This window comes from Aspergillus aculeatinus (assembly GCF_003184765.1).
Source record: "Aspergillus aculeatinus CBS 121060 unplaced genomic scaffold BO66scaffold_34, whole genome shotgun sequence".
NCBI lineage: Eukaryota > Fungi > Ascomycota > Eurotiomycetes > Eurotiales > Aspergillaceae > Aspergillus > Aspergillus aculeatinus.
In genome coordinates this window covers 140,102-166,534 of record NW_020291503.1, presented here as the reverse complement: position 1 = coordinate 166,534, position 26,433 = coordinate 140,102, and the positions used below count along the sequence as shown (strand labels likewise).

General features: G+C 52.4%; 13 protein-coding genes across 13 annotated transcripts; 5 read left to right on the top strand and 8 right to left on the bottom strand.

Annotated features, from left to right (window-relative positions):
* Positions 1–151: 151 nt before the first annotated feature.
* On the top strand, positions 152–749 carry BO66DRAFT_126078 (uncharacterized protein). The gene has a single exon (XM_025641952.1). The coding sequence runs from the start codon at positions 340–342 to the stop codon at positions 712–714; it is 375 nt and encodes a 124-aa protein (XP_025502309.1). The 5' UTR covers positions 152–339; the 3' UTR covers positions 715–749.
* Positions 349–1,627, bottom strand: BO66DRAFT_393075 (uncharacterized protein). The gene has a single exon (XM_025647671.1). It carries the CDS (start codon positions 1,374–1,376, stop codon positions 786–788), a length of 591 nt encoding a protein of 196 aa, XP_025502308.1. The 5' UTR covers positions 1,377–1,627; the 3' UTR covers positions 349–785.
* A 1,114-nt stretch (positions 1,628–2,741) lies between these two features.
* On the bottom strand, positions 2,742–3,743 carry BO66DRAFT_472686 (uncharacterized protein; the record flags this gene model as incomplete). Its single annotated transcript, XM_025652972.1, has 2 exons — positions 2,895–3,743; positions 2,742–2,836 (listed from the first exon to the last, which is right to left on the bottom strand). Exons 1-2 carry the CDS (start codon positions 3,658–3,660, stop codon positions 2,742–2,744), a joined length of 861 nt encoding a protein of 286 aa, XP_025502307.1. The 5' UTR covers positions 3,661–3,743.
* Positions 3,744–5,357: 1,614 nt separating this feature from the next.
* BO66DRAFT_352952 (RTA1 domain-containing protein) lies at positions 5,358–6,500 on the bottom strand. The gene is made up of 3 exons (XM_025644792.1): positions 6,248–6,500; positions 6,099–6,191; positions 5,358–6,038 (listed from the first exon to the last, which is right to left on the bottom strand). Exons 1-3 carry the CDS (start codon positions 6,447–6,449, stop codon positions 5,407–5,409), a joined length of 927 nt encoding a protein of 308 aa, XP_025502306.1. The 5' UTR covers positions 6,450–6,500; the 3' UTR covers positions 5,358–5,406.
* Positions 6,501–6,883: 383 nt separating this feature from the next.
* Positions 6,884–8,705, bottom strand: BO66DRAFT_377420 (Zn(II)2Cys6 transcription factor). Its single transcript, XM_025645752.1, has 2 exons — positions 8,599–8,705; positions 6,884–8,530 (listed from the first exon to the last, which is right to left on the bottom strand). Exons 1-2 carry the CDS (start codon positions 8,667–8,669, stop codon positions 7,045–7,047), a joined length of 1,557 nt encoding a protein of 518 aa, XP_025502305.1. The 5' UTR covers positions 8,670–8,705; the 3' UTR covers positions 6,884–7,044.
* Positions 8,706–9,500: 795 nt separating this feature from the next.
* Positions 9,501–9,974, bottom strand: BO66DRAFT_429912 (uncharacterized protein; the record flags this gene model as incomplete). Its single annotated transcript, XM_025650490.1, has 2 exons — positions 9,658–9,974; positions 9,501–9,556 (listed from the first exon to the last, which is right to left on the bottom strand). Exons 1-2 carry the CDS (start codon positions 9,944–9,946, stop codon positions 9,501–9,503), a joined length of 345 nt encoding a protein of 114 aa, XP_025502304.1. The 5' UTR covers positions 9,947–9,974.
* Positions 9,975–10,905: 931 nt separating this feature from the next.
* On the bottom strand, positions 10,906–12,113 carry BO66DRAFT_377416 (uncharacterized protein; the record flags this gene model as incomplete). Its single annotated transcript, XM_025645751.1, has 3 exons — positions 10,906–11,265; positions 11,368–11,677; positions 11,749–12,113. The coding sequence occupies 3 exons, from the start codon at positions 12,111–12,113 to the stop codon at positions 10,906–10,908; spliced, it is 1,035 nt and encodes a 344-aa protein (XP_025502303.1).
* A 786-nt stretch (positions 12,114–12,899) lies between these two features.
* Positions 12,900–14,384, bottom strand: BO66DRAFT_455133 (uncharacterized protein; the record flags this gene model as incomplete). The annotated part of the gene is made up of 2 exons (XM_025652064.1): positions 14,166–14,384; positions 12,900–13,771 (listed from the first exon to the last, which is right to left on the bottom strand). The coding sequence occupies exons 1-2, from the start codon at positions 14,341–14,343 to the stop codon at positions 12,900–12,902; spliced, it is 1,050 nt and encodes a 349-aa protein (XP_025502302.1). The 5' UTR covers positions 14,344–14,384.
* A 2,099-nt stretch (positions 14,385–16,483) lies between these two features.
* Positions 16,484–17,344, top strand: BO66DRAFT_326719 (uncharacterized protein; the record flags this gene model as incomplete). Its single annotated transcript, XM_025643916.1, has 1 exon — positions 16,484–17,344. The coding sequence occupies one exon, from the start codon at positions 16,484–16,486 to the stop codon at positions 17,342–17,344; it is 861 nt and encodes a 286-aa protein (XP_025502301.1).
* A 3,035-nt stretch (positions 17,345–20,379) lies between these two features.
* On the bottom strand, positions 20,380–21,111 carry BO66DRAFT_126045 (uncharacterized protein). The gene has a single exon (XM_025641951.1). It carries the CDS (start codon positions 21,034–21,036, stop codon positions 20,470–20,472), a length of 567 nt encoding a protein of 188 aa, XP_025502300.1. The 5' UTR covers positions 21,037–21,111; the 3' UTR covers positions 20,380–20,469.
* A 463-nt stretch (positions 21,112–21,574) lies between these two features.
* BO66DRAFT_440092 (uncharacterized protein) lies at positions 21,575–22,513 on the top strand (the record flags this gene model as incomplete). The annotated part of the gene is made up of 1 exon (XM_025651218.1): positions 21,575–22,513. One exon carries the CDS (start codon positions 21,575–21,577, stop codon positions 22,511–22,513), a length of 939 nt encoding a protein of 312 aa, XP_025502299.1.
* Positions 22,514–23,414: 901 nt separating this feature from the next.
* Positions 23,415–23,996, top strand: BO66DRAFT_126039 (uncharacterized protein). Its single transcript, XM_025641950.1, has one exon. The coding sequence runs from the start codon at positions 23,471–23,473 to the stop codon at positions 23,840–23,842; it is 372 nt and encodes a 123-aa protein (XP_025502298.1). The 5' UTR covers positions 23,415–23,470; the 3' UTR covers positions 23,843–23,996.
* A 43-nt stretch (positions 23,997–24,039) lies between these two features.
* On the top strand, positions 24,040–25,898 carry BO66DRAFT_455125 (S8 family peptidase; the record flags this gene model as incomplete). The annotated part of the gene is made up of 4 exons (XM_025652063.1): positions 24,040–24,155; positions 24,214–24,727; positions 24,994–25,099; positions 25,129–25,898. 4 exons carry the CDS (start codon positions 24,040–24,042, stop codon positions 25,896–25,898), a joined length of 1,506 nt encoding a protein of 501 aa, XP_025502297.1.
* Positions 25,899–26,433: the final 535 nt, after the last annotated feature.

Sequence of the window (26,433 nt, the reverse complement as noted above, 5' to 3'; positions counted from 1 at the left end):
TTTCTGTTCATATCCCAGAAGTCGATCGGGCACTTGCATGCAGATTTCGTGCACTGGTGCTACGAGGTGGTACGAGATCTACTGTGGCATTGATTGCCATGACTCCCATTTGTTTTCAGTCTCTTTCGATTATGCTTGTGGCTGTTTTCTGCACCGACCTGTATTCTCATATGTTCTTCTCTGATTTCTTCATGTCTGAGTGTACGCCTCTGTGCCACATATTGCAAGCAAATGTCTGCACTTGTATCTGATAGCACCACAGCATCTTAACTCTCATCAGCAGTTGTAATTCAATTTGATTTAGCATTCAATGGCATTTAGTAAGCGGCAATAGTATGCATGACGCGCCTCAGAACAGCTTTCCTGTTTTCTATGTTATCCTCACTTCCTCAGCGTCATCACGACAATTTCTCGTCCGCTCCATTTCTTTCCCGACCACCTTGTGTCCGCTTGGCGTTACCGATGCTCCAAGAAACGCAATTAACGAAGATGATGCCCTCTCCACACCATACTTTCCATCCACCCTTTCACTACTATGCTAAGATAAAGACAATCCCGTGGCTCGTTCCAGTGATGTCCGTTGAGATCATTCCATCTAATTTCCAGAACAGATGCACACAGCCCAGTCGTTGCCTGCGTCACTGTTTGTCCGCGCAAACACTCGACGAGATGCGGGATGGAATGCGGGTGTCAAAAGCGGCAAATTCCCAATAAGGTATCGGGGACTTGGTTCCGGGGCGCGTCAAGCCTCCCAGAAAATTCTCCAAATGTCCGCAGACGGCGACTTAAGGACTAAGCGGATGCTTAATCCACGTAAAAGTCCTTTCGAGATGTTGCAGTACCCGGTGCAGGCCGTAATTCCGATGCAGCTTGCGGACGAGCGCCTCGTCCAGATCCTTGACCTCCTCGTACAGCTTCTCCCAGGACGACTCGGGATCCTCCAGGGGAAAGACGTACAAACCGGCCAGGATAATCAGCATCGCGCGCCGAAGCACACCGGCGACGGCCTCTGTGATACCATGCAGGACGTCGCCGGGCTTTTCGTCCACCGCCACAAGCATGCGGCCGATGCGCAGAACCACGGATAACCCGTCGTAGCGCATCTGGTCATCCGCCAGCAGAGCGCACTTGGCGACGCGCACCTCCATGACGCCCTCGAGATAAGCGTAGATCTCCATGAACACCGTTTCCCTGTCCCACCGGTTCAAGCGGCGGTGGACAATCTCGAGTTTCTTGGCGACCAGCTCGCTGTACCCGTCGAACGAGTACGGCCGATCGAGCTCCCGGAGTGCCCGCTTGACCTGCGCATGCACCCTGGGCTTCACGCGGCCGCCCTCGTCGATGGTCTGGCGGATGTACTCGGCTAGCTCTGGCATTGGGGAGCAGGAGCGCGGCCGCGGGTCGGATGCAGGATGTTAAGGACGCACGGCACCTGGGTGGGGTGAAGCAGTGCCGTTTGCGTTCCGGTCGTCGGGCTCGACCGAGCGAATCACAGCGGTGCCGTCGAGGTCGGTGCGCGACCGTTTGGAAGCGTGAGAATCGGACATGGCGCAAGTGACTAGGGGGGTTTCTAGTGTGAGTGGCGTGTCTTGCTCTGGTGGACTTGCAGTAAGAAGAGAAAAGGAGTAATTGATCTTGATTTAGGGGGAAATCACGAGGAAGAGTGTTGCGTGGGGTCTTTGTTGTTTATGTATCACGGCACGCTAGTTCCTGTCACAGATCACGTGCGGTTGATGGAGTTGATGTATCAAATTGTTGTCCATGTTCTGTAGATTAATCAATTGATCGACCAAGCGAAGCTAAACTACGAAAATGATGACTACGTGACATCAATCTAGTGCGTAGGAAGTATCCGATACGAGAAAGCTGCCATATTTCATGGTATACTGTACAGTACACTAGCCAGGAGGGGGGGCCTAATTTTTCTTTGCCCCAAGAAATGATATCTACTCGTGTCTGCTTCGACCAAGCGAGAAAAAGAGAATGACAATAAGACAAGGCATTGTAACTCAGGTTGGTAGCGCTGACGTTCGTGTATGGCAACGCGCACAGAGTGCTAGCTACTGGTCTGTCATCCGGAGCTTGCCTTTCCAGACGATTTGCCCTTCCCCTTCCGTCTTGCCTTGACGTCCTCCTTGATTCTGCCCCTCACCATGTACCTTTTGTGGTACTTACCGTGATGCGGTTCTGTTAGCTTTCATAATAGGAAGCCTTGATCGCTTGTCCCGCACAGTATACGGTTCATATGAACACGCAGGGAAAAGAATTGCTGCCCTGATCTAGAGGCACACCTCATCGGCAACCTACGACGCGGATTCAATTCTATACTCTTTGATAGTTCAGTTGACATTAAGGCTGCTATAGATGCGAATCACTAGCCTGTTTCTTACTTATCGATACGAGAGCTGAGATATAGAGGGATGTTGATGACCTTCAACGCAGACAATCCCAAATACAAGTTACCCGAGAGATAAAGTAACATTCTGAGCCTCGTCAAATTTAAACTATACCGCGTCGCGACAAACCTTTCTGTTTCCAAAACCTCAATTCAAAAGCATAGAAAGACAAAGAAAGATAAGAAAATACAAAGAGAAAGGGAACCAAGCAGATACAGGAAACATCGATTGAGATACAACGCAAGGCTTTTGGCCAACTTCCGTCACTAGATCACTTCCAGGTTGGCACATTTGGTAAGAAGGATTCCCAATCCGATTGCCAAGCTTCCGACCAAAGCAGGATGCCTAGACCAGCTTCTCTGTTTCAGGGGAAGCATCGTCGCTCCAGGGGCGGGGAAAGGGGGCTTCACTGTCAAAGGTAGAAGGGCCGTCGTACAGAACTGTCCAGATGACTCCTTAGCAGGCGCAAAACTTCATCCAACGAGCTTCCCCAAGCACCGTACACCTTTTGAATTTCCCTGTGCAGTTTCTCTACCTGTAGTACTAAGACTTCGCCACAATAGGCCAAGACCGCTGGCTCTCCAATTTGCATGCCAGCGATGATCATGTGCATCGAGGAGCTTAGAATGAAAAATACTTCTGAGTAGTAGAACTCGATCCAGGAATCACGAGAGGGCCCTGCGTCTATGGAGGTCAGAGCCAAACCAATCTGTATCAGGCTCTGAAGACCGTCCAATTTCGCAACCTCGCTCGCCAGCGGGCCACATTGCGAGAGAATCGAATCCATGAGGCTCATGATATATCTCGCCACAGTGGCGACCATGCGCTCCGTGTCAAGATGGTGCATGTCAGGGAGCTTGACTGCAAGTATATTGGAGACCATCTCGGGATATCGAGCAAAAGAGACCCTGGACCCAAGTCTCCACATCGATTTTTTGATGCGCTCATGGATCTGCGGATCAGGATCTCTGCCCCGATCAATGACTTCATCGATGTATCTGGTGATCTCCCGCATTAGCGGAGGTCCATGATCGCTGTTGGGATAACGATCCGCCCAGATCTCAAGTAACGCAGGTATCGCTTGCTCGGCCGGCACATGTACTTCCTGCACAGCAGCTCTGCCTTGAGACTCGGGTGTGGGAGCTCTGTCCTTTATCGGAGTCGCGTCAGATGGGCCGGGGCAATTCGCGGGAGAAACATCGCGATTGCACGCGTCACCGGCGATGTTGATACGCGGTCGCTTTTGAGCACGAGTCCTTGGCATTGTGTATGTGATCCGCCGATTGACTGAAAGGATAACGGGGAAGGATTCTGTGCGTAGGTCTTTAGGATGATGCGGACGGCTTGATGATTCAAGAGAGATGAGATGTGTGTTAAGGGAGCGTCGTGTTTGGGTTCGCGACGCGCTATTTAATGACGCGATGAGTCACGTGGGAGAGAGTTTGGATGTATCGAGTCCTTCCGCATCGTCCCGGTGGTCTTCATTGATGCTTAGGCTTTTTGGTGGGTAAGGTGATGGGGTGATGAGAAGAACACGCAAGCCAGAGTGCATGAAGACATATGCAGCGTGCAAGACAATTTCGGAGGCCGGACCGCGACGATAGCAATGGATATACGCGTGGGCACGAGAAAAAGCAAGACTTAGGCGATTATGTTGTTCCGGACGGTTGTCTGGAGCGACCCATGAACCTTCATGGGTGCGGTTAAGGAAATGAATAGTGTGCGAAATTAACCTAAGGGCTTCGGTCACGTGGGCAGTGTAGTCAGCAGCATTGCGTCAGACATAGGCAAGAGGCTGAAACGAATAGATTCGTGTGCAATTGGATTCATTGTGATGGAGAACTCAAAGCGTGGTGTGGCCAATCGTACTGTAATGCATAGGCATGAAAAGAGCATCGAGAGCGCAAAAGTGGATTTCAGAGCGATGTCAAGTCTGGAGGCGGAATAGGGACAATGGCAAAAAGCGTGATACTAGGTCAGATCAGCAGAGAATCCTGACGGAACAAGATCTCTAATGATTCTCACTGTTATTCCTTCCGGATAAAACCCCCTAACTGCGAGATTGTTTGTTGTCACCTCTGACCCAGCCAACGTAGGTTCTTGCCATTGAAGGGCCTGCGGTCTGCATAGTTCCGCGATAAGACATCTGATAAGGTTCGCCCCGCCTACACGTGGAGACCAGCCGCCGCCTCCGGGATCATATGCGGGGACAAATACGGAAGACCATTGTGGCCACATCTGCCGGCAAAATTGTATGCAGAAGATGAGAGACCTATACTATAATCCCTACACCCTAATTGAAAGAATGATAAAAGGTAGGCCACAATTTAGAACCCTGATAACAATACCTTCGCCCCCCAAGAGCCCTAAAATCAATGGTCTTCCGTAGTCCACCGACTGCTGGTCATTTTGCTCACCGCCTAAAATGCAAGTGGGGACCAGCGGTCGCTGGTGTCACGTGACGTGAGGCCCTAAGTATGCCCGAATAGCTTCGATCATATCATAGCTACTCAGCCACTAAGGCCGTAGTATTTTGGTCTAACACTGTTGCTAGCAAGCCGCATATTATCTATAACGAATATCAAGCTCTAAACTATTCTTTTCTTTACAACCTCTCTATGTAAAAAAGCAGCTTAGGCCCAGACAGCCTGTTTTGGAGTGTGGTTATATATTCTATCATTCCGCAAGCTGCTGCGCAGGTCCAACAAGCAATTCTGGGCTCAGAAGGGGTGCAGGCAGGTTTAATGATAGGTATTTGCTGCACTACAAAGTCATTACCACAAGCCGGTCATATGTAGTACCTACCACTAGCAATTCCGCGACCATAGCACCACCCAGCTTACAAAAGAGAGCAGATGCTCGAAGGAATCGTGTCATATTCACACAAGATCTATCCTTGACGAAGACGATAAACAGATTGTTTCCCTGGGCCCTTTCTCATCATATTACGACAATACAGCTACCAGCCCAACACAAAAACAAAATGCAAACAAGACCGCCATCCTTCCGCTCACTGATGCCCATATCCCGTGTACTCCGTCGTCGACTGCAACTGATGCGTCTCAATCTCCCCCGACTCCAGACAGGTCTGGTTCTTGGCGAGCACATGATCCGCCGGCAGCAGCCACCCGGGATGGAACACGTTGAAAACCCCGACCGCAATCACCATCATCACACCGTCCAGCCCAACGAAGTAAGACTCATGCGTGATCAAGTAACCCGTCCAGCCCTGCGCCAGCTCGATAGTCCGATAGATACTCCGGATATAGATGCAGACCACGGAGAGCACCATGGCGCCCACGAGGTAGGCGAGCGGGCCGTGGAGGAGACCCTGCAAGTACCCGAGACGCAGGGAGCGGCGGAAGAAGTCCACCGCACAGAAGACAAAGACCGTGACGGAGACCAGCTGGAACACGATACCGGCGACCATGGTGTTGGTGCCCGGGGCAGTGTTGCCGTTGACATCGTTGGATTCCGTGGAGGCCAGCGCGCCGCCTACGGCTTGGACCACGAGTGAGATGACGTCGCAGGTGCAGAAGATCCAGAGGTATAGTTTCGGGGACAGGATTGAGGATTCGCGACCGAAGAGTTGGATGAGTCGGCCGAGCAGGACGTAGATTGCGGCGGTGAAGAAGGTCGGTGCTTTGGGGTGTTAGCGTGGGTACTTATTCGTGTGTGGAGATGGGGAAAGGTAGGTCTCACCGATGATCAGGGTTGAGATCTGGAGCATGAATGCGGTGGAGTTGTAGGGACATTGGGACGCCCACGTCCGCCCGGCCCAACCGAGGACTTCCACTGCTGTGGTGTTAGCTGAGTTTCCTTGCGATTTGGAATTTCGGTGGCATCCATACCCATGCATCCGATGCTGAACAGACTGCACCACCATGTTCGCTTCCAGCAGAACTGGGCAATGTGGACGATCATGGATAAGCCGAAGAGGACACAGAACGCAATTCCGGCGCCTTCGGAGGGGATGTAGCCGTACGAGGTACTGACACCCTCAACATAGGCTTTGCAGCCTATGTAAAGGTCATTATCCTCGGTAGATGTCATCGTGAGGTGCTGGGCCGATGCAATTTGATGTGGTAGAGAATAGTAAAGCAGGTCCTCGGCTATGAATCAAAGTGTAAGATCTACTGTTTGTTCACAGATTCGACAACTCGACCATTTATATATGAGGGATACACTGCGAGGCTATAACATAAGCTCTTAATTGATGGTGAAGGCATCAGCATAAAGTTGACGCATAGACCAATCACAACATCACATCCTACACAGCCTTCTAGTCTAGCTATGATTGAAGGATCAAGGATCAGGCAGCGAAGATACGGAGTATACATGGGGCGGCTCTCGGAAAGATCGACAGCCCTCGGATCTCTAATCTTATCCACAGCCGCACGCCAAGCACTAGGACCAGGCAATTGCTGTCTGTGATTGAACGGCTCGTAAATGTACGGCGTGGCTTATCTTTAGTGCGATCCTTATATCGCAATGAAGTCTGATTGGTCACATCGTAATCCCATCACCCCGGTGGGGGCCACGACAGCATGAAACATGTGGACAAAATTTTCCGACAACCCCTGCAAATGTCGTGTAGGTAGATCTATTTAGACAAGGTTGATCCTTCGAGAGAACGCCTTGTCTCGCATCACCAGCCCACATTCTCCCATCGAAGCTCCCAAGGCCCGTCCAGGCCATGAGGCTTAGAGCGAAAAAGCACCAGGCACGGATTCGCCCGTGACTCCCGTTCACTTACTATCGACGAATCGTGTATGCGCTGACGTGCCAGCGGAGTCCGCTGCGCGACGGGCAGATGTGCGAGCCCCGTCTCCTCCAATTCCATGACCCGACTCGCGACCGCCACATGCAGCCCTTTGTCCCACAAGCCTTCCCGAGCTGGATATTTCGATAACAGATCAAGCGCCCGGCGCCGCAGAATCGGGTGTCGACACCGCTGGGCCGTCCAATATAGCACAGGTATCAGCTCAGCGTCGAGGAAAAACTGCTCCGCGGCCGAGCTGCGTTCGTCTCCAACACAAAATTCCACCAACTCCTCACCCGCACACACAATAGCCAAGAAGTTCGGGATGAACTTGTCCAAGAACATCTCATCTAGAGAAGTACAGGTGCTCAGCCACGTGATCGCGGTGTGGTACTGACATGCCATGGACAAGGGCGCCCGCGGATCGAGGATCCCGCTGGCCTTGGCGGGCTTTTTCCGCAGTGTCTCAAAGGCCTGGAACCATGCATGGCATTCGCCTAGTAGGGCCCCTTGCTGATGGAAATGTTCCGGATGGAGCGGTTGCGGTGGGTTGGCCAGGACGTGACGCTGGGCGAAACGGACAAAGGACAAGCACCGAGTAATCATGCTCGTCAGGTAATCCCTCGCTTGGTCTATATGGTCGAAACTGAGGTTTTTACTCGATCGGAGGGGGGAAGAGTCGGGCGACCGTATGTCTAGCGCTAGCATGAGCGGTCGACCAAAGTACGACAACTGATTGTTCTGTCGGCAGAAGAATTGGAACAGGTCTTTATTGATGGTATCCAACGCGGTAGTCTGCCTTGAGAGGATGTCCAGGCCGCCTTGGACGTGATTCATCGCTTGCCTGGAATTTCCCTGGAGCATCTCGAGACAGACAAACAAGAGGCATTGGATGAGCATCAAGTCAAAGCCCCCCTCTTTCGGGTCTCCGATCTGCCGTAGAAATTGTTGGATGGCTTTGTTGTACTGTTGCAACGTAAACTCATCAGTCGCATGTGCAGGCTCAAACCAGCCTGCCAGTTGACGCTGATGCAGCGCGCCCACAGCGGCAACGGCATGCCGGACCGCCTGGTTGCGGTGACTGAGTTGCGGGAGGAACTGGTTCCAGAACTGCGACGGGAAGAAGCCCGACAGCGCGGGCACAGTTTGCGTGCAAAAGAACTGCACATATTGCCGCTCCTCCCGCGTACCTGGCACGAGCACAATCCTCTGATCCGAAGTCGGGCTCAAGCCGTGGCGCCAAGGCGTGGACTGAAGCAGGGCTTGGCGAAGTTGCGTCTGTGACGCTTCGGTGTAGCCGTCGCATTTGCGCCCGGAGCGTGTGCACTGGCTGCACGCGGGCTTCTCTTCTCCACACTTGACGTGGCGGATCCTGTCATATCAAGCCGTGAGTCAGGGGTTGTATTGGTGCAGCGGGTCCGACTCGGGTGTGCTACATACTTGCATGTTATGCATCCTTTGCGGGACCTGGAGTTGCTGGCCCTTGTTTTTCGGGTCGATGCTGGTGCCATGGGTATGGTGGTGCTGACGCTATAGGGGATGACTTGATCTCAGGAGGTGATTACTGATTGATAAGTCATGGTGGATGAGGCTGACACTGTTGTTATCGAGGGATTTTCGCGCTAAGCTCGCAGGATCAGTACCACGTGATGGGTACTGAAACACTTGTAGTCATAGTCACCACGGGTCGGCTGTATTGCCACAGAATTATGTATGGAGGAGCGTAGCGTAGGTTGACTGCCAGGATGGTCAGGCGCGCCGGGCGGTGTTGTCTTTCTGCCACCGCCTAGGCCTTCCAACAAGTGTTTAGTACACTTTTCAGTTCCAAGAGTCTGTACGACGTTAATATCTTCTGAAGCAACACTCGGAGCAGAAAGCGGTGAGACCCGCCGCCGCCGCCAGGTGCTGCCTCCGGCATACGCGCTTGTCCTCCAGGTTCCGGAGCCATTTGCCCTGCGGTTTTCGTGATTGTCGGCTGGCATTAAGAGAAAATCTTCAGTCGCTCCAGAGCTAATATGTATACAGACTACACAGACATGGCCTAAGGTTGACACTATTATTGCCAAAAGGGTGACGGGTTCCTCAAACCATGTACTTGTCCCGTCCCAACCACTCACACTACTTAGCTCAGCTCACCACAACTTCAGTTTCGCTTAGTCCTTGGATTCCCCTACACTGAAGATCTCAAAAAATGCAACAAGTTCGACATCGAAGAACAAATCCAAACTTCCAATTTCCTCACCACTATTTTGACCTATTGTGGGGGCCAAGAGCTCTGACATGTCAGCCGCAGCTGGCCCCCACATAAACATAAACGATTTCCTGCAGCCACGACCAGCATCTCAAACATAAGACGAAAAGCCCGACTCGAGACTCCCTTTGCCAAAATCCATGACACCTATAATCACAGTTCCACACCGACATTATCGTCCATTAGACTCTCTACAGCTCGGAATTAGTCCACTCCTGAGGCAATAGAACCACAGAAGACCGACATACCCGAATCATGACACCACAATCGCTTGTACCCGCTCAGGCACCCGTCTCCGTAGTCCCGACAACACGACTCGGAGATCTCTCTGCACAGCACATCCCAATTCTTCGTCCTTGTCGAGGCGACGAAGAGCCAGCCGTCCGAGTCGGTGTCGCCGGGGGCGGATTTGCTGGACCCGCAGAATGGGGAGCTGCCCCACCAGTTGCATTCGTTGAAGCCGGCCATCTGACACTTTGAATATGCACCGGTCGCGAGCAGCATTACTGCAATTGTTGGAAGAGCGAGAGGCTGCATTGTGGTGACTATAGGACGAAAGCAAGATAAGGAGAAAGTCGGGAACGACTTTTGTAGTTTCCTGTCTTCTCACAAGAAGAAATGCACGAGACTATATACTACGAGGACAGCATGCTTGCTGGATTAAGTGGACTGAAAACGCAGCTTCAATGCACATAGCCAAAGGCCGCCACAAGGGGAGTCATTGGGTCTAGGTTCAGTATCTCTCGTATTCGAGGTCGGGTTGTTTGCGGGCAGAGCGTCTAGAGGCATCAAAGTACCTCGTATCGGCTTGAAGCTGCCATGAGTAGCTACACGAACTGACCTCAATCGCTCGTCCCGACCAGCGATTTGCAGCTGCCACGTCAACCGTCTTCAGCCACCACCGGAACCATGCTTGGCAGTCGGGTTCCCAAAGATGAACATCTGTCTAGTCACAGGTCAACTCCAAGGCATATTTATCTATCGACAACCTCCTCAATACTTCTAATCAAGTACCGTGGTTGCCGCAGGATTGAGCAACAAGAAACTGATGGACATGTGACACGCAGGGAGGTTGCTGTACCGCTAGCTATGGTCATCATCGAACCTTCATCGCTTTCTAACTTTCGCTCCTGTTCTCCCGGGCACTTTGATTCACATTTTAACCACATTTCTCCCTATTTGAAGGGGATCTTCCTCTGTATTTACATAGCTCATTCCACATTGAATTTTAATGTATAGCTACAATCTCATACGTGTTTACCCCGCATATCTCACCTTATCGGCGCGATTGACGGCCGAGGAAGCCGAGGATCCCGAGCGGGGCTCGGGAGTGCCCGACAATCTTAACCTACTGGCACGAGACGCGACAGCAGCAACTTCCCACCGGGTAGAAGCAGAAGTTTCTGTTCTTCAAAATCATTGGCAGGTCCGTATCTCATTCCTCTGGCATTCTTGGGCAGCTCCTAACCCAGATCTTACAGAATCTACCCTGACCACTAGTCCATCTCTTCGACCACCGTCAACTCCGCAATCGTCGCTTCCAGGAAGTCCTTCTGCTCCGCCAAGAACTCCGCCATGCCGGCAATATTGAACGGACACTTGGTATCCACCCGTCCTCGCTCCTCCTTCAACTTCAAGCGAATGCGCTCCTCGAGCAGCTCCAACCGATACTCCGTGAAACCATGGTAAAGCTCCGACCAGTTGCTGATGGCCCGGGATCCGGTCAGGATCAGCTCGTCGCGGACGGAGGGATCCCGCGGTCGGAAGGGCGTCACCATGCTGATCCGCTCGCGGCCGCCCAGCGCTTTCAGCGCCTGGTGCTCGATATATCGGCCTTGCATTACCACTGCGGTGCCCTGGGAGACTCGATCAGCTGGAAAGTAAAAAGGAAGAGACACAGAAGAACCAAACAAGGGAATGAAACAAAGAAAACATAGGGTAGCATGGTGTCGACATACCCTCGCCGGTCCACGGATCTTCTTGATCTGGCCCGCTGGGGTCCGGATAGCCGTCTCGCCGCCGACCATGTCGCTGCAGTCCGACAGCATCGTCACGCACACGAACGGGAAACTGTCGTAGTGCCATGCAAAGGCCGAGGTATCCAGGTTCTCCTTGACCGTGGCAACAGTCGACGCATCCTCGTTGACAGAGATGTTGATATTGGCGATCTCGTAGTCGAACGCGACCACGAGGTCCACCCCAGCGACCTGGGATACAATGCGCTGCAGCTCGGGTGAGCTCCACGCATCGCAGGTGAAGGGGGCACGTCTGCCGGAAATTCAGTCAGTCTGCGAGATACAGCTCATTGTCCACACTTGGAATGGCGCGGTCAAACGAACTCTCGACCCATGCCCCGGATCATATTCTTGGCGAAGCTCGACGAGTATTGACAATCTTTCAGGACGGGCTCACTGAAGATCTCCGCCCGCATCTGTCTGATGGCTTCGGGGGTGAAGAGGGGAAATGGTTCGGAGGCTGCCACCGGAGAGATCCCGTGGCCTTCGAGACCGATCTCCCGCATGGTGGTGATGCCGCTCGGGGGTTGGAAGTTTAGGTCTCGTCTCGCGTCGAAGACCTCTTGCTTATCCACACGAGCGCCATCGATGAGCCATTGAGGAAGGGGGTGGCTTGGACGAGTCGCCTTTTGGGTGGTAGGGCCTACCACTGTGGGTGGTGCGGGGCGTAGGGCGTCAACTGAGGGCATTTTAGACTGGTGTAATTGGACTTATTGGTTTGTGGCTGTGGTGGATGTTTGTATTGGATGAAGGGATGAGAAAGGTCTGGAGTTCAGAGCATAATCTGAGTTCCTGAGATACACATGGTTATATATATGGCTTCCTGGCTCATGCCGATGCCAAGCAAGCGAAGGCAGCACCAACCCGGTCAACCGTGACCCCGCACGCACAGGGGTGCGCAGATGACCAGGGCATGCAGGTAGATTGACAATCAGAAAGACCTCAAATCAGACGATAAGAGTCTCGCGGAGACTGTCACTCATATGTACCCTTGCCGTTAAGGCAAGCATCCGAGTCGCCGAGATTGCAAACTTCAGCCGTCGGGTGCTCGGATGGAAGAGGGGGTGGATTCGGGATCTTCGGATCGGAGGTAGTGGATGTGCACAAAAGTAACGACTAGATGCCTATCTGTATTCAGCCCATCTCCCTTGGTAGTCCTGTCAATGAACTTCTTTCCCTCCTACGCTGCCACATGGATGATTCGGATTGATATATCTGCTCCGATGGTGCCTCATAAACTAGTCAATCATATCGAGACACTCATCATGCAACCCGATTCTCGCGCACGCTCTCGTAGAGGAGAGTTACCTCCAGTAGTGAGCCGCGTTTCATCATATGTTATCACAACTATGGATACTTCGGTCTTGAAGCAGCCGAGGCTTCGACCCTACGACCGAGAAGGCACTCAATCGAGACTAGAAGTATCGAAGAACCTTCATTGGCCAGAAATGAGCTTTCGGTGTTTAGATTGGAACCTAATAAATGAAAGGTGAACAAAGAATAAGCAACAGGAAGAGGAAGAAAGAGAAGGCGAGGAAAGGAACAAGGACAAGTATCAGACATAGAAGAGAACAGAAAAGTGAGGGCGGGTCTAGTCCTCGCCGGCTCCCCGTTTGCGATGGCCTAGTGCTCTCCAACCCCAAGAGCGCGCGGATCTTGCTCAATCCTTGCAAGTCCCCAGCCTCCGTCCCTGATATGCTATCGTCCACCCAGCCCGGGGTTGTGCCCCCTTCGAAGTCCACGAGCCACGCGTCGCGATGGACACCGTCGATCACAACATTCGCTGCTTTGACATCCCCCCAAACGAGCCCGTTCCGATGAAGTGTATGCACCGCGTCGGCGATCAGATCATACCACTTCTGGCGCTCGGCGATGGCTACCTCACTGCCAATGTCGGCCGTCATAAGGTCAGCCAGGGAAGCCGGCGACGGGATGTAAGTCATCAGGAGACCGGCATACTGCGTACCGATGCCGATGATTCCTTCCAGCTCGGGCACCCGGAGCGAGCGTCCTCCTTCGCTGCACTGCTCCATCTTCCGTAGCATGGAAATCTCGCGCTGCAGGGACTCGGTCCCATGGGTCATCTTGTAGGCATATGTCGCCCCACGGATATCGACTTCGTAGACTTTACCGCGCTCGACGTCGCGGAACCGCTCGACCTCCGAGAGTCGGAAGACGGGAGTATCCCGCAGCTCATCTTCCATTGCATCCCAGTCAACCTCTTCACGCGCCAACATCGGTGGGACGGGGCAGGGCTCGAATGTGACCGTATCGTTCCTCTGCGGGATCAACTGGAAGCAAAGACGTGAACGCATCAGGTATGACTCCAGATCTTGCGGGGGAGCGACTGCCGTCGACAGAAAAAGTGGTTCGCAATGGAGGGTTAGTAGCGATAAAAGTTCCGCCCAGGACTGTTGCATATAGAGATTGATGCATTGGTCGACGACGGATGGCTTTCGGTTCCGAAGCACCGGGCCCGGGGAATTGTCGAATCGAATCAGGTATTCGGTGTCCATGACACTCTCAGGCAGCCTAACCATGAAACAAAGATAAGCCGCCTTTAGGGCGCCCCGGAATGCGACATGGCCCAGACCGCTTACTCTGGCTCGAAGCCCAGAGTCTACTGGGCGGAGGCATCCATCGCGTGGGGGGTTGAAGTACACATGACCTGACTCTGAGGGATCAAATCAGCCAGCTGAGCTGCCAGTTGAGGCGGGTTGATGAGCCGTTATACCACTTACCCCATGCCTGTTGCTCACCAAATCCAAGAAGGTCTAATTTCAAGTCGGCAGGGCCGCGCACTCGCCCGGCAGGAATGAATTCACTGTTGGTCGAATCGCACCCACTAGCCTGGTTGTCAGCCTCGTCAGGTCTGGGACTGCCAGGCGGCCGGACAGGGGATTCGGCCTTTCTTGCCATTGCAACAGGGTGGCAATAAGAACAGAGGAAGAATCGGGCGGCTTGGACTCTTGCAATTGGGAGGCACAAATGATTAACCTCAGTGGTGAACTTGGATTGGGCTGTCTGTAATGGAGAAATAGAGGAGGAAAGTTGTGCTTTGGGTATACGATTGTATAACCAACCAGAACGACTGTTTATAGGCTTCTTAGACCTGCTAGGTAAGGTATTTTGGATTGAGCAGTTGAAGAGATAGGAGGACAAACAGAAGAAGTTTTCCGAGACTAGCAGGAACCTGGAACAGAGCAGCATACTCGGATCCTGCTTTTTGAACCCATGTTGGGCCAATTCAGGACGCAAAGAATAATCCCATGGGGGTGATATCCCAGGCATCGATAATGCATCGTTTTGGTGGAAAGCAATTCCTTGTCTGCTTGATTAGAGCCATTGACCATACACAGGAACAGGTCTTGGTTCTTTGTAACCAGCTAATGAAAGACAAGCAAGTCTTTCTCCCGAACTTATGGGTCGGACTGGGTTAATAGACAAAGATATTTCCTGTACCTCTAATTGTGGTAGTCTCACCTCCAGGATTCTTTGCCAGGGCGATGGTGAGACAAGATGTCTGTGTATCTACATTGAGACAGATATCTTTAGCATTTAAAGTTTGCAGTATCGCGAATTGTGAATAGGTAATAAGAGACATCCATCCTGTCTCCAACCATCATAACCGAGTAGTCTAGGGAAGGAGAGATGTTCTGTCCCTCGTCTGAGCACATTTTCACCACAGCAAGTCTTAGCTTGAAGTGGATATTCTGAGGCAAGTTTGTCAGAGCTTACAAAGCGATCATGGCCCAACATCATTAGACTTTGTCTCAGGAAAGATGATGATACATGACCGTGATCTATTCTGGGACGATCCCTTTGTCTTCCCAGCTTGGCCTAGTCGGCCGCTGCTTCTGCACACTCGGGATGACAGCACAGCATCCTGATTAGCTGGCTGTAGTCACCGCCCCCGGGTAATTCACCCGATCCGTTCGATGGTTCAATAACTGCCATTGTCTCGCCGGGATTTGTCAAGTTTGACCACTTCTTCTCAGACCGATCAACCTAGACAATTCGCCGAGCAATACCGAAGACAGATCCCGACTTATACTCAGAACTGCACAAGAGGAATGCGACTAGGCTTTTGCAACTTGTACCTGAGCCCCAAAGGGCCGTGTTTACACGGCCACTATCCTTTCGTCAATCAGATCCAAGCTGAATACGCATCCCTGATTGACCTACCGAGCAGGCCTGTCAGGGATGCGTACAGGAAGCACGGATTTATCCGGAGTAAGATACCAAGTGAGGTCTGGTACTGTGACCGATGTGAAATCATGATTGGCTCACGTAGGCGAATCAATTCTTGACACCTCGTAAATAAGGCTATATCTTCAACTATTCCGGGGGCGATTGCCTTGGCTTAGGTTTATGCGCCGGTACTGAAAGTTAAGGGAACAAAGATAAAGGTTTACCGAATGTTTAATCGGAGATAAACAGGGGCTTGAACAGGTGAAAAAGTGGAAATAGTTATAAATTTTGCTTCGCGCACGATGTTCGGTGCTGATAGGACGGAAGATACTACATACTGCCTACCGTACCTACGGTAAGCAAAAGGGGAATCCTTATGAATGATTGGAACTAAACACCGCCCCTTGCATTGTGTTGGACCGTTATGTTTGTTGATACACATGCGCGGCCCAAGGAGTACAGCTCTGTAGAAGTGCGAGACAACATAGAAGCAGATTTGTGGGATGGAGGCAGCATTGACATAAACCTGATTTCCGGACCGAGCTGCAGTCAATGCCTTGGCGACAACGACAACGTGGTCATTAACATAGATGAACCGTCGCCTTGAAAGCTGCGAGATGAAGTAATGAACCTGTCGTAATCAAAGAGTATAAGTATCAATGCTTCCGGCGTATGTGAAACTGCAGGATCACCCAACGGCCTTTCTCTAACCTTCACCAAGGAGCCCCAAAGAACCGCAATACCTGCTGAGCCCATGGCTCTACCGCCTCAAAGCCAAATTAGCAGCACCGGGCGCTCGACACCGCACAATCTCAATGTGCTCCAACGCCGGTACCACGCGGAGTTTTACAAGACCGTCGCCAAGGTCATGGCCCTGCGTAAAACCTACCTCCAAGAACGAATCATCTTCGTCAAAAGCAACGAGATGGTGCCGATCCTCAAAGGTCTCGGCGCAAGAGACGAGGATTTTGAACTCATCCAGAAGATCAGCGACACCACCGGGCCCGATCCCACCTTCGAATACCGCACCGTAACCTCCGCGCGCTACTGCCTCGACGTCGAGACGCGATGCATCCAGCGCCTCGAGAAGGTGCCCTGCGGCCCGCGCACAGAGGAGGCCTACAAGCGTTACGACCCGGGGGTTCAACGAGAGTTCGAGGAGGCACCGCTCGAGATGCAGGGGAACACGGTCGTCCAGGCGCTGATGCTGTTCAAGGCGCTGGTCTTCCACAAGGTTCCGATCCTGCCGCGCGAGAAGCTGGACTATACGTCGCATCAGTGGGTGTGCACCATGCTGAACGTGCGCATATTCACCGACGATCGCCAGGGGGTCCAGGGCGAGCCGGCGCCCGGAGGCGTCCACTCCGATGGGTCGGACCACACCATGACTGTGTTTCTAGGGTCATCCAACATGCGCTCGGACAGCGCGGTCACCTACCTCCACGACAACCTGGAGACGACGGGGGCGCCGCTGTGGGAGACGAACCCGGCCCTGATCCGCGCGCGGGTGCAGCATCGCGACTTCCTCGACACCTTGATCTTCGCCGACCACCACTACAAGCGATGTGTCACGCAGCTGAATGCATGCGACCCGTCCGACCGGGCGTTGCGCGATATGCTGGTCGTCTTCACACGGCGACCCAAGCGCGATGACCACGGGCTGGGTCACGCGGAGACTCAGGCGCTGCATACCACCTGTCCACTGCAAATCCCCCTCTGGCTGCCTTAACCGGGCTTTTGGCGTATTTCACCTTCCTCTAGTACCGGCAGCTGTGAGATGGAGGTTCTCTGCTTTTCCCGCCCCGTGATCCTTCATTTTTTTCTATTTTTTACCACCATCCGCCATTACAACAACAATTGATATCCCTTCATGTTCCTTTCTATTATGGCTACGTGACTAGATCAATCCACATGACAGCGTCGTTATCCTTTCTTTTGTCCAGGGGAACCATGTACCTCGAGCGTTAAGGGGTAGAAAGCCCCGCCATCGCGCCTTGCATGAACCTTGCTCCAACAAGACACCGGATACACCGCCACATGCCTCGAGAGACCCCTTTCGGCTTCCAGAGCTCCTTACAACGTCAAGCAAGGTAACGGTCCTCAAGCTTGTTACGAAGCTGTCATTCTATGGTCGGCGCACTCGAGGTTTTCAGCGCAGAAAGGAGATAAGAAAAGGTCAGCTGGTCCTGTGTGCCTTGCCCACATGCAGGCTATTTGCTAGACGTCCTCCGTCGATGACTTTTGGTTAATAGATTTCTCAATTTTGAACAACCCTAGCGATTGAAGATTCATCCTATAGGTATCTGTTCTGTGTGTTCACAACTGATCAATCGATGACACACCAAACTCAGAATATTGGGATTTGCTCGAGTTGTATGAATTCTCTAGCTGATAGTCTGCAACAACACTTCTTCTTCAGAGACTAATCCAGCGAATCAAAGATACAAGGCGTTATAGCTCTCTCCAGTCCATAATCACAATAGGCAGTAGATTTAATGCTTCTATTGCACTTCCGTCTCTATCCTTCCGGTGTTCAAAGCATCTTCTAGACCAGACACTACTGTACAATTACCCGACAAAATCACCACAAGTGAAGCACAGATAGCATTCCGAGCAAAACATACGGAACCCTGAATTAGGCAGAGTATGCAAAGCGGAAAAGAAACCATGCAGAGACGGGGGGTCCTGCAGTGTTATCGGAAGGATTGTATGGCTCTCCACAGCTCCGATTACGTAGCTCGCATGCGATGTTAATTGAACCTCTGTAGCACCGGAGTACTGATATACACTATAATAGTTACCACGGGTGTGTCACTTCTGTTAGGGGATGGCTCTTGTTTCAACGAAAAAGACTATATCTGGTCGAGACCGATCCTTCGGTACTCAAAAAGAAAATGAATGGTGACACACTCAAGCCTGGGGTCTGGCAATCAGGTACGGATGCCTCTCTCCAAGCTCGACCCCTAGATCAATGCCAAGAGCCTACCTATTGCAATCTGTAACCACACATATGCTCCATGATGCGGCAGAGACCGGAGTACAGCACCTATGCTAAAATGTCAGATCACTGTTCTAGGGTAGATACTTCTTGTGAGATAATTGTACAGCCCACGGTAGGTGGCGTATGCAGTACCTGCGTTACACTATTTCTCACTGACTCGTAACACCTAAGCGAGAACTGTGATTGGCAAAGCTTAAATCAAGACACTCCAACAGTGCTGAGCGGGATAGAGTTGCGACACAGCTGGTGATCGGCATTGTCTGTTGCCCCATATTAGAAAGTCTATGCACGGCATCCTAATCACTACTACTCGAATCCCCGTCCGAGTCCTTATCCGAGTCACTGCCCTCACTCTCCTGTACATCTGACGAACTACCATGGGTCGTGGAGTTTGCATCTCCACCCCCTCCGCCCTCCTCCTCGGGTTCCGCCAAATACTCCTCCTCCGCTTCCGTCGACGAGAAGGCATATCCATCGTGCGTCTTGTGCCTTGTGAGAAAGCATTTGTAACAGAAGTCGAAGTCGAAACAGACTTGGCACTTGTAGCGATACCCGTAGAGGCCCTAACCCCAGAGCATTAGTCGGAGTAATTGAAACGTGAGACGCAGAGCAAAGATGAAAAGGAGAACACTGAAAGGAAGGAGAAAGGAACGTACCAAGAAGCAGCCATCGCATGTACCACTGAACGAAGCAGCCACGCGGCTGAAATGAATACCAACATTTTCTAACGCATCGGCCTGAGGATGCGCCGTCTGATACGCGTCCTCGAGCAGTCTTACCACGTTGTCGGAATGGCCATGGTACCGAGCGATCTTAGCCGCTGTCCACGTCCGTCCGAGCCCAACCCACTGCGTACAGGGGTTGGCACCGCGGTTGAGCAGCATGGAGATGATCTCCTCCTGCACACTCGCGGTGGTGGTCCGGCTGAGGCGGGTCCAGCCTCGCGCGGCCCAGAGCAACAGGGTCCAGCCGTCGTCGTCGGGAGCATCCAGCAACTCGCGCGAGAGGCTGAGAACTCTTTCGACGAGAGCGGCCGATCCGCTGAGCATTGCAAAATGCAGGACCGTGCGGCCGACATAGTCTCGCGCCTCAATGTCGCCGCCTTGCTCGAAGATGAGGTCCAGATGGCTGACGGAGTTGGCCGCCGCCAGATGCATTGCAGTGCGGCCCTGGATATCTGGCTGATCAACGCGGGCGCCTTTATCGAGCAGGGAGGTCACGATATCTTTCGGCGCTGTGACACAGATTCAGCCCAGCAAAGAGCCTCGCATGCTCCCTGTGCTGTTGACATCCAGCTCCTCGAGGCTCAGTAAATAATTGCAAATTTTGCTCTGGTGCTCCCACTCCCCGAAGGGGCCGCGGTACCCTGCTTAGTGCAGAGGCGACCCACTCTGCGGATCAACGAGGTTGATATCCGCACCGGCAGCGACCAGCAGCTTTACCATGTCTATAGACGAGTCCCAGCACGCATAGTGCAGCGGACCACCCCGGATGGAACCCACGGTGTTGAGTTCAGCCCCGCGGGCGAGCAGATACTTGACCATTGCGGCGTTTTTATAAGCGACCGCGCACATCAGCACTGTCAGGCCCTTACGATTGCGAGCCTCGAGGTCTGCCCCGGCGTTGATCAGCGGACGGACAGTTTCCATACGCGTAGATGGTGATATATACATAAGAGGCGTGAACCCTTCCTGCTGGGCGTGATTCACATCCGGGAGGAACTCCAGCAAGAGCTGGACGAGGGCAGGATTGTCGAGTCGTACTGCATCATGCAACGGTGTCTGCCCCTTGGAGCCTTGATGATTGACATTGACACCGGCTTCCAGGAGCAGACGTACCGAGTCGAGTCGCTCTTAATGGTCGAGTAGCTCCTTCAGCAGATCCCTTTGTCTGTATCGCGCAGCTTCCCATGCTGCCGAAACTACTGTGCTCATATCGTTGGTGTGGTCCTTTGGAAATGCGCTTGGATTCTCTAATACCCATGTATGCAGTCGCATGCCTACCATGAGCGGCAACACAGAGGGGTGGCATCGGTCAGGCCGTTCGAAGAGATTTGATGCAGCCCACCGGGCAACGGCAATGCGTCGATACGACAAGGGATTGGTCAGGATCTCCTTTACCTGCGACTTGATAGCCTCGGTGATCACTACCGACCCAAAGTGCTGTTCCAGATAAAGTGCCGCATACTGCGCGAAGTTGAACTCTGTGTCCAGAAATCGAGCATCCTGCAACTCAGGGGTAGCCCAACGCTTCGGCCCCTCCTTCCACTTCCCGAACTCCGAGGACGAAAGATATTTTAGACAGGCTACAAGAATTCTCGTACTAGCTTCCACAGTGCCGGAGCCAGGCCCGAGGTCTTGTAGAACCCCTGAGAGCTGAGGATGTGCCAAGTGGATCTCTTGATGCTTGACCACTAGCATGCCGTCGAACAGCTTGTCGAGTGTCTCGCGGGATATCTCAGCTTTCCCGTGTGAGACACTAGAAAACAATATCGCGCGGCGCAGCTCCCACACAGTCAAAGGTCGCAATGTCCTGTTCACCCAGAGTAGTATCTCCTCATCCAAGTCCCGCTTTTCCTCTTGCGCTTTGAGGCTGCTCACAATGCTGGAAGTGGCTTTTTGCCTGGCTTTGAGGTCCGATGTCAAAAGCCTGATTGCATATTGCACTTCGCCGCTGCTCACAGGCCCCTTCCAGATTAAGTAACTATCCAATATGTGCGAGATTCAACAACCAAAAGGATCTAAAGGTTGTGAGCAAGATTGTGTGCAGTGTTCCTCTTTCAAGTGGGTGCGTGTCTCGAAGCTGGCAGTTAGCCGGTGCCTCCCTTAGTGCGTTTGAGTCGAAAACAAGGGGCGCATGTCAGCTCCGCCAAGAAGCGTGGAATCACCCATAAATTCCGGCTTATCTTGCTGAATCCCACTTTTCCCAGAAACATCTTGAAAAAAGCCTTGCATGAAAATGGGTGATACAGCAAACGAGCACGATCAGGATACCGACGGGGATTTCGAATCCGCCGTTAACAGCCCCGATCTTGCTTCGGGCGGGCTGAGCTGGGATCTCGGCTTGGCCCCTGCTGGAGACGCAGCGAGTTCGTTTCGCGTGCAGAATGACCCGCGTGCGCCTTATCAGCGCAGCAACGTGATCGAGCGTAAAGGTACTATCGACATCCGTTGTTCTTGTCTCGACGTGGTCCATGGGATAATGAACGAGCACGGGCCCGATCGATTTGCAACCCTGCTCGTGCTTGAATTTCGGTTTGACGTGCGGAAACGCGCCCGGCGGATTGAAGGGGTCCAGATCGCCCTCGAATTTAGGGCTCGGGAGGCAGGCGAGGCCGGTCCTGAAGTCTATAAAATCGCCCCAGATGGTAACTTCAGCCTTGTCCCCACAAGCCAACGAGAGGACATAAAGCGATCGGTTTCCGGCCAAGCAGGAGCCTCAGCACCGGTAGGAGGGCTGAGCATCACCGGAACAGTCGGTTGGGAGAAGACTGTCAGCCGCGACAGACAGGACCATTGTACTGTGGTAGGATCGCGGGACTTGGTGGGCCGGAACTGGGGATCGGCAAACAGTGCGTCCTGGACTCTCCTGGAGAAGAAGTCCGCCCAGAGTGGCGTTCCATCTCTACTACGCACAGCCATTCTGTTGCGAAGGGAGGATGAGCAGCCATTCGAGTGCGTGGTCAAGCTCACGGCTGATGTTGTCACCGGTTGGCGGGAACGGCTATGGGGAGGCAAAGGACGCGTGCCCAAGGATGATCCTGTTCTGTTCGACCCCCTTCTGGATCCAACAAATCATTTGCGGGAATTTGATGTCTACAATCTGGGGCAGGTCGATTTGGAGGGGTTGTGCAGGGTCACGCACCAGCGGAATTGGCAGGACGCACCTAAGCACTAGACTCTCTGCCAGCCCAATTAGAGCACTTCAAACACGAGGGATGGTCAAAATATATGCAGGTTGAATACTTAGTCTGATCTAGTGAATTGAAAACTTGAAATCAACCACCCAAATGCCACAGAAGCGTGCTGCGGATGGTGACTTGAAGATTTGATTGGCACAGACAACAATTGTTCGCATGTTTCGATAACTAAGTGTCCTGCCGCGGCCCGTGTTTATTACCACGCACTTCAGCCGCCTCTTTCGCCCCCTGCAGGAGAAACGGAGTAGCATAATGACTGTCGGCGGTTGAGAAAGACTCGATCTCAGAGCATTTGTTTCTGATGGTACGCACTGCCCTCCAGTCCGGTATCTCACAGAATGTTGACGGTAAGCCCGCCCACCTCTCCACTAGATGACGAACCTTTCATCGTGGCTTCTCCGCCGGAGGATCACTTGAAGTTCAATTTGGAAAAGCCACGGAGCGATTCCGAAGACGATGAAGACTCCGAAGATGATTCAGAAGCGGAGCCATCAACGAGCGTCAAGCGCCGTTTTGAGAATATCCGGGACAGTTTGCGAGAGAAGACCATATCGTTGACCGACCGCGATCGGTTTCATCGCTTCGTGCGGGAAAATGAGGATATTTTCGACGAGATCGTCGAGTACGGGACCTTATTGCACTACCTAGTGGAAGGTGCCCGAGACAAGCGCTTTAATCGATATGAGCCGTTAGTAGAGTATCTGGTGCGACGATATCCTGCGCTCCTGGCGAAAAAAGACCATTCAGAACGGACTGTCTTGTCTTGGGCTATCCAGAAGAAGCGCATTAGCCTTGTGCGGTGCATATGTGCCAATCATCCACAAATCAGTCAAGTTATTGCTGTCCAAGGGTTGCATGCACGGAATTGCCTGCACGTGGCTATTCACGAAGAGGCAGCGCCAGCTCTTATCCTCGAGCTAATCAGCAAGGCTAATATGGAGGCCTTGATGGCTTTGGACGACAAAGGCAATACCCCGTTACATCTGGCAGTTGCATACGAGCGATGCACCGATGCAGGGCTGAGTGTTGTCAAGGCATTGATTGATTTCTGTGATAAGGCACTGGATGCGCAAACCAGTACCACAAATCGACTCTCTCCATATCGTTATCATCTGTTTACCAGGGCGGAAGCGGGGGCCAAGACGTCTGGACGCAAACACGTGGAGCAACAACAGCCCCAAGGTATTAAGGAAGCCAGTTTGCCAGTCAATAAGGGAAGTATGGCCAAGGATAACGTTATGCTTCCTCCTAGCCTAGCACCGATGAGCTTGCCTGGGCCAGATCACAAACTACCATCCGATGACTAGGCCTACCCCGACGAAGCAATACCCTGAGTGAGCTTCATCCGTCACCGAAGGATCAATCAGGATCCATAGGAGATTTGGCCTTTGTAACAGCTTTGGCAGTGCACGACAAACCTATAACTATTAACAAATCTGTCAAACTTGCAGACGGCACGGCTAATGAGTCAAGGAAGACATCCATCAAGAAAGCAAGTGAGGACATGGTTGTCACGAAACAGACCGCGGATACAATTCGAGATTACCTGAAAGTTCATTATCTGAGGACGCGGGATCACGGCCAAGCGATCGAACTGCTATACGGACGAGACCGACATGAGTACAATGCTTCCAGCTGCTCCGATAGAGAAGTTGTATACTGAACGAGCTATAGCCAGAGATCTATACTTCGACCTGTATGAGTCTTCGTCACGATACATCGACCAAGACTGGATCAGTCGTGGCCTAGAGTACCTATGCTTCGAAGACACATTGCAATATGTCGCGCTTCCGCGTCTCGAATTGACAAAAAAGGTGCAGTCCGTCGATTCGCGCTTTGCTCGGGTGAGGAATTCGCTCCCTGATGGTGAGGGTAGGCGCGATATGGTATTTATGTTTGACTTTCTGCGAAAGAAGGGAGTATCACGAATTCTGCGAGTCATTGTGGATGACACGACCTCTCCAGCGCACAACGATGAAGCAATCGAACAGGCGCTGGGGGGCTTTCGGGTCGAGTTGTGGGACTGGCGCAAGATTGACATCTCTCTTGACACGATCATTAGTGTGGCGCTGGATGTTCGGGAGGTGTATTTGTACTGGAGTGGGAACAACGCGGTGCTGCGTGGATGGAGCGATCACAGCGGTCTGGCACAATTAAAAAGCCTGCGGACTGTGCACCTGCATGTTAACCAGGTACGTGGAGAGCATGAACGGATCTTTGGTTTGAATCTCACATGTAACAGGGTCTTGAAACGGCTGAGCGGACAAAGCGGAATGTGAATCAATTCCGCAGCAGGCTGGCCGCACTACGACCAGACATCCACATTAAGCTGGAAGAACATCGGCCAGATATATCCACTAATCAGACAGGGGCCTCCGTCGAGGGAGTTTGCGAACAACAAGTCGAGCATCGTCACCGTTGGTTGACGTGCATGGACAACTTCGCGGACTTCATTCAGAACATTCGGCCTCCGACTGGGTGGAAAGAAGACGTGCGCGTGGCCTTAATCGACTATGGTGTCGACATTGAAGAAAAGACGCTGCGAGGTAAGATTATCGGCGGTCGTAGCTTCTGCCCAAGGGATTATGCACAGAAATGCAGCGGTCCTTTTATGTGTCAGGCAGTGGGCATGGGACCGTCATGGCTAGCCTCATCTGGCGGGTGTGTCCCACTAAGAGTGCAGCTAAGGCTGTTCGCGCAGCGATTGACCGACGGGTTCACATCATCTCCATGTCATGGACGATCGAACGCAACGAACAGAATGCGGCCGACATTCGAGACTTGGAAGCCGCGATCGGAGCCGCTGCTAACGCAGGCATCCTCATGTTTTGTGCGGCGAATGATCAAGGAGCGGCGTTGGATGTCAGCTTCCCTGCTGCTTGTGCCAATACCAAGAACATCTTCAAGATCGGTGCTGCGGAGGCTTCTGGCGCGGTATGGAAGTGGGTAGGAGACGCGGCGGCCGTCGACTTCATTTTTCCCGGCCACAAAGTGGTGAAAGAGCGACCCAACGACGCACCGATCGACAAATGCCAGACCTTGACGGGGTCTTCGGTAGCCACTGCTATTGCATCTGGGTTAGCAGCGCTGATTCTCTATTGCGTGGAACTCAGCTTCGTGCAGACACAGGCTATCAACCAACCTGGCAAGATGGATCACTTCGGGGGCCTCCAACGTCATGAGCGCATGCGTGAGGCCTTTTTAGCAATTGGCACAACTCAGAGTACTGGGAATAAGTATATCGAGGTGTGGAATGTGTTTGAGAAGGCCGTGGAGAAGAGCCAGGGAAAGCCACCAGACCAATTCCCAGCCATTGTCAATGAGGTTGCCAACAAGTTGAAGGCCAGGAAATTGCTGGAGTGAGATGTTGTTAGCACGAAGATGTTGGATCGAGGTGACACTTCAGGACTAGACTTCATGTCTGATGGTATGATCATGTCATGGTGGTCGGAAGCTATCCAGGTTGGTTTAGGAACGATTGGTTGAGTTGGTGTTGTGCTTGTTGTGCTGTGTGTGGGAGGTAAAGACGTTCGGCAGGAGTGACGCATCATGTGATCTGGTCTATCAAACGCCGACAACATGAATAAAGACTCTCGGTCTGGTCACAGTCTCCATCTGTTATTACCTGTATTTTTCGACAGGTAAAGTTGAACTGTTACTGAATCTATTCTATACCAAGCCTAACGAGCCATCCTTCGACTTATACATACGCCTGCAGGAAGCAGGCGACCCAACCTACTTGAAGCTTTCAAGGTACTGCGAGGCAATTATTCAATCCTCTCCTTTCTTACTTCTGACTTTTGTATTCAAGAGATTGCCTTATCAAGTGTGTTATTGCTATGATTCGATACCGCTGCGCGAGGAGACTACTTGCGCAACTTTAAGAAAACCAACCCGC

Coding starts and splice junctions, on each gene's coding strand:
- BO66DRAFT_126078 (XM_025641952.1), top strand. CDS start 340: ATGACGCGCCTCAGAACAGCTTTCCTGTTTTCTATGTTATCCTCACTT.
- BO66DRAFT_393075 (XM_025647671.1), bottom strand. CDS start 1,376: ATGCCAGAGCTAGCCGAGTACATCCGCCAGACCATCGACGAGGGCGGC.
- BO66DRAFT_352952 (XM_025644792.1), bottom strand. CDS start 6,449: ATGACATCTACCGAGGATAATGACCTTTACATAGGCTGCAAAGCCTAT. Junction 6,192..6,247: donor GTTCAGCATCGGATGCATGG/GTATGGATGCCA, acceptor ACACCACAGCAG/TGGAAGTCCTCGGTTGGGCC. Junction 6,039..6,098: donor GATCTCAACCCTGATCATCG/GTGAGACCTACC, acceptor AACACCCCAAAG/CACCGACCTTCTTCACCGCC.
- BO66DRAFT_377420 (XM_025645752.1), bottom strand. CDS start 8,669: ATGGCACCAGCATCGACCCGAAAAACAAGGGCCAGCAACTCCAGGTCC. Junction 8,531..8,598: donor AAAGGATGCATAACATGCAA/GTATGTAGCACA, acceptor TTGATATGACAG/GATCCGCCACGTCAAGTGTG.
- BO66DRAFT_126045 (XM_025641951.1), bottom strand. CDS start 21,036: ATGCTAGTGGTCAAGCATCAAGAGATCCACTTGGCACATCCTCAGCTC.
- BO66DRAFT_126039 (XM_025641950.1), top strand. CDS start 23,471: ATGGAGGCCTTGATGGCTTTGGACGACAAAGGCAATACCCCGTTACAT.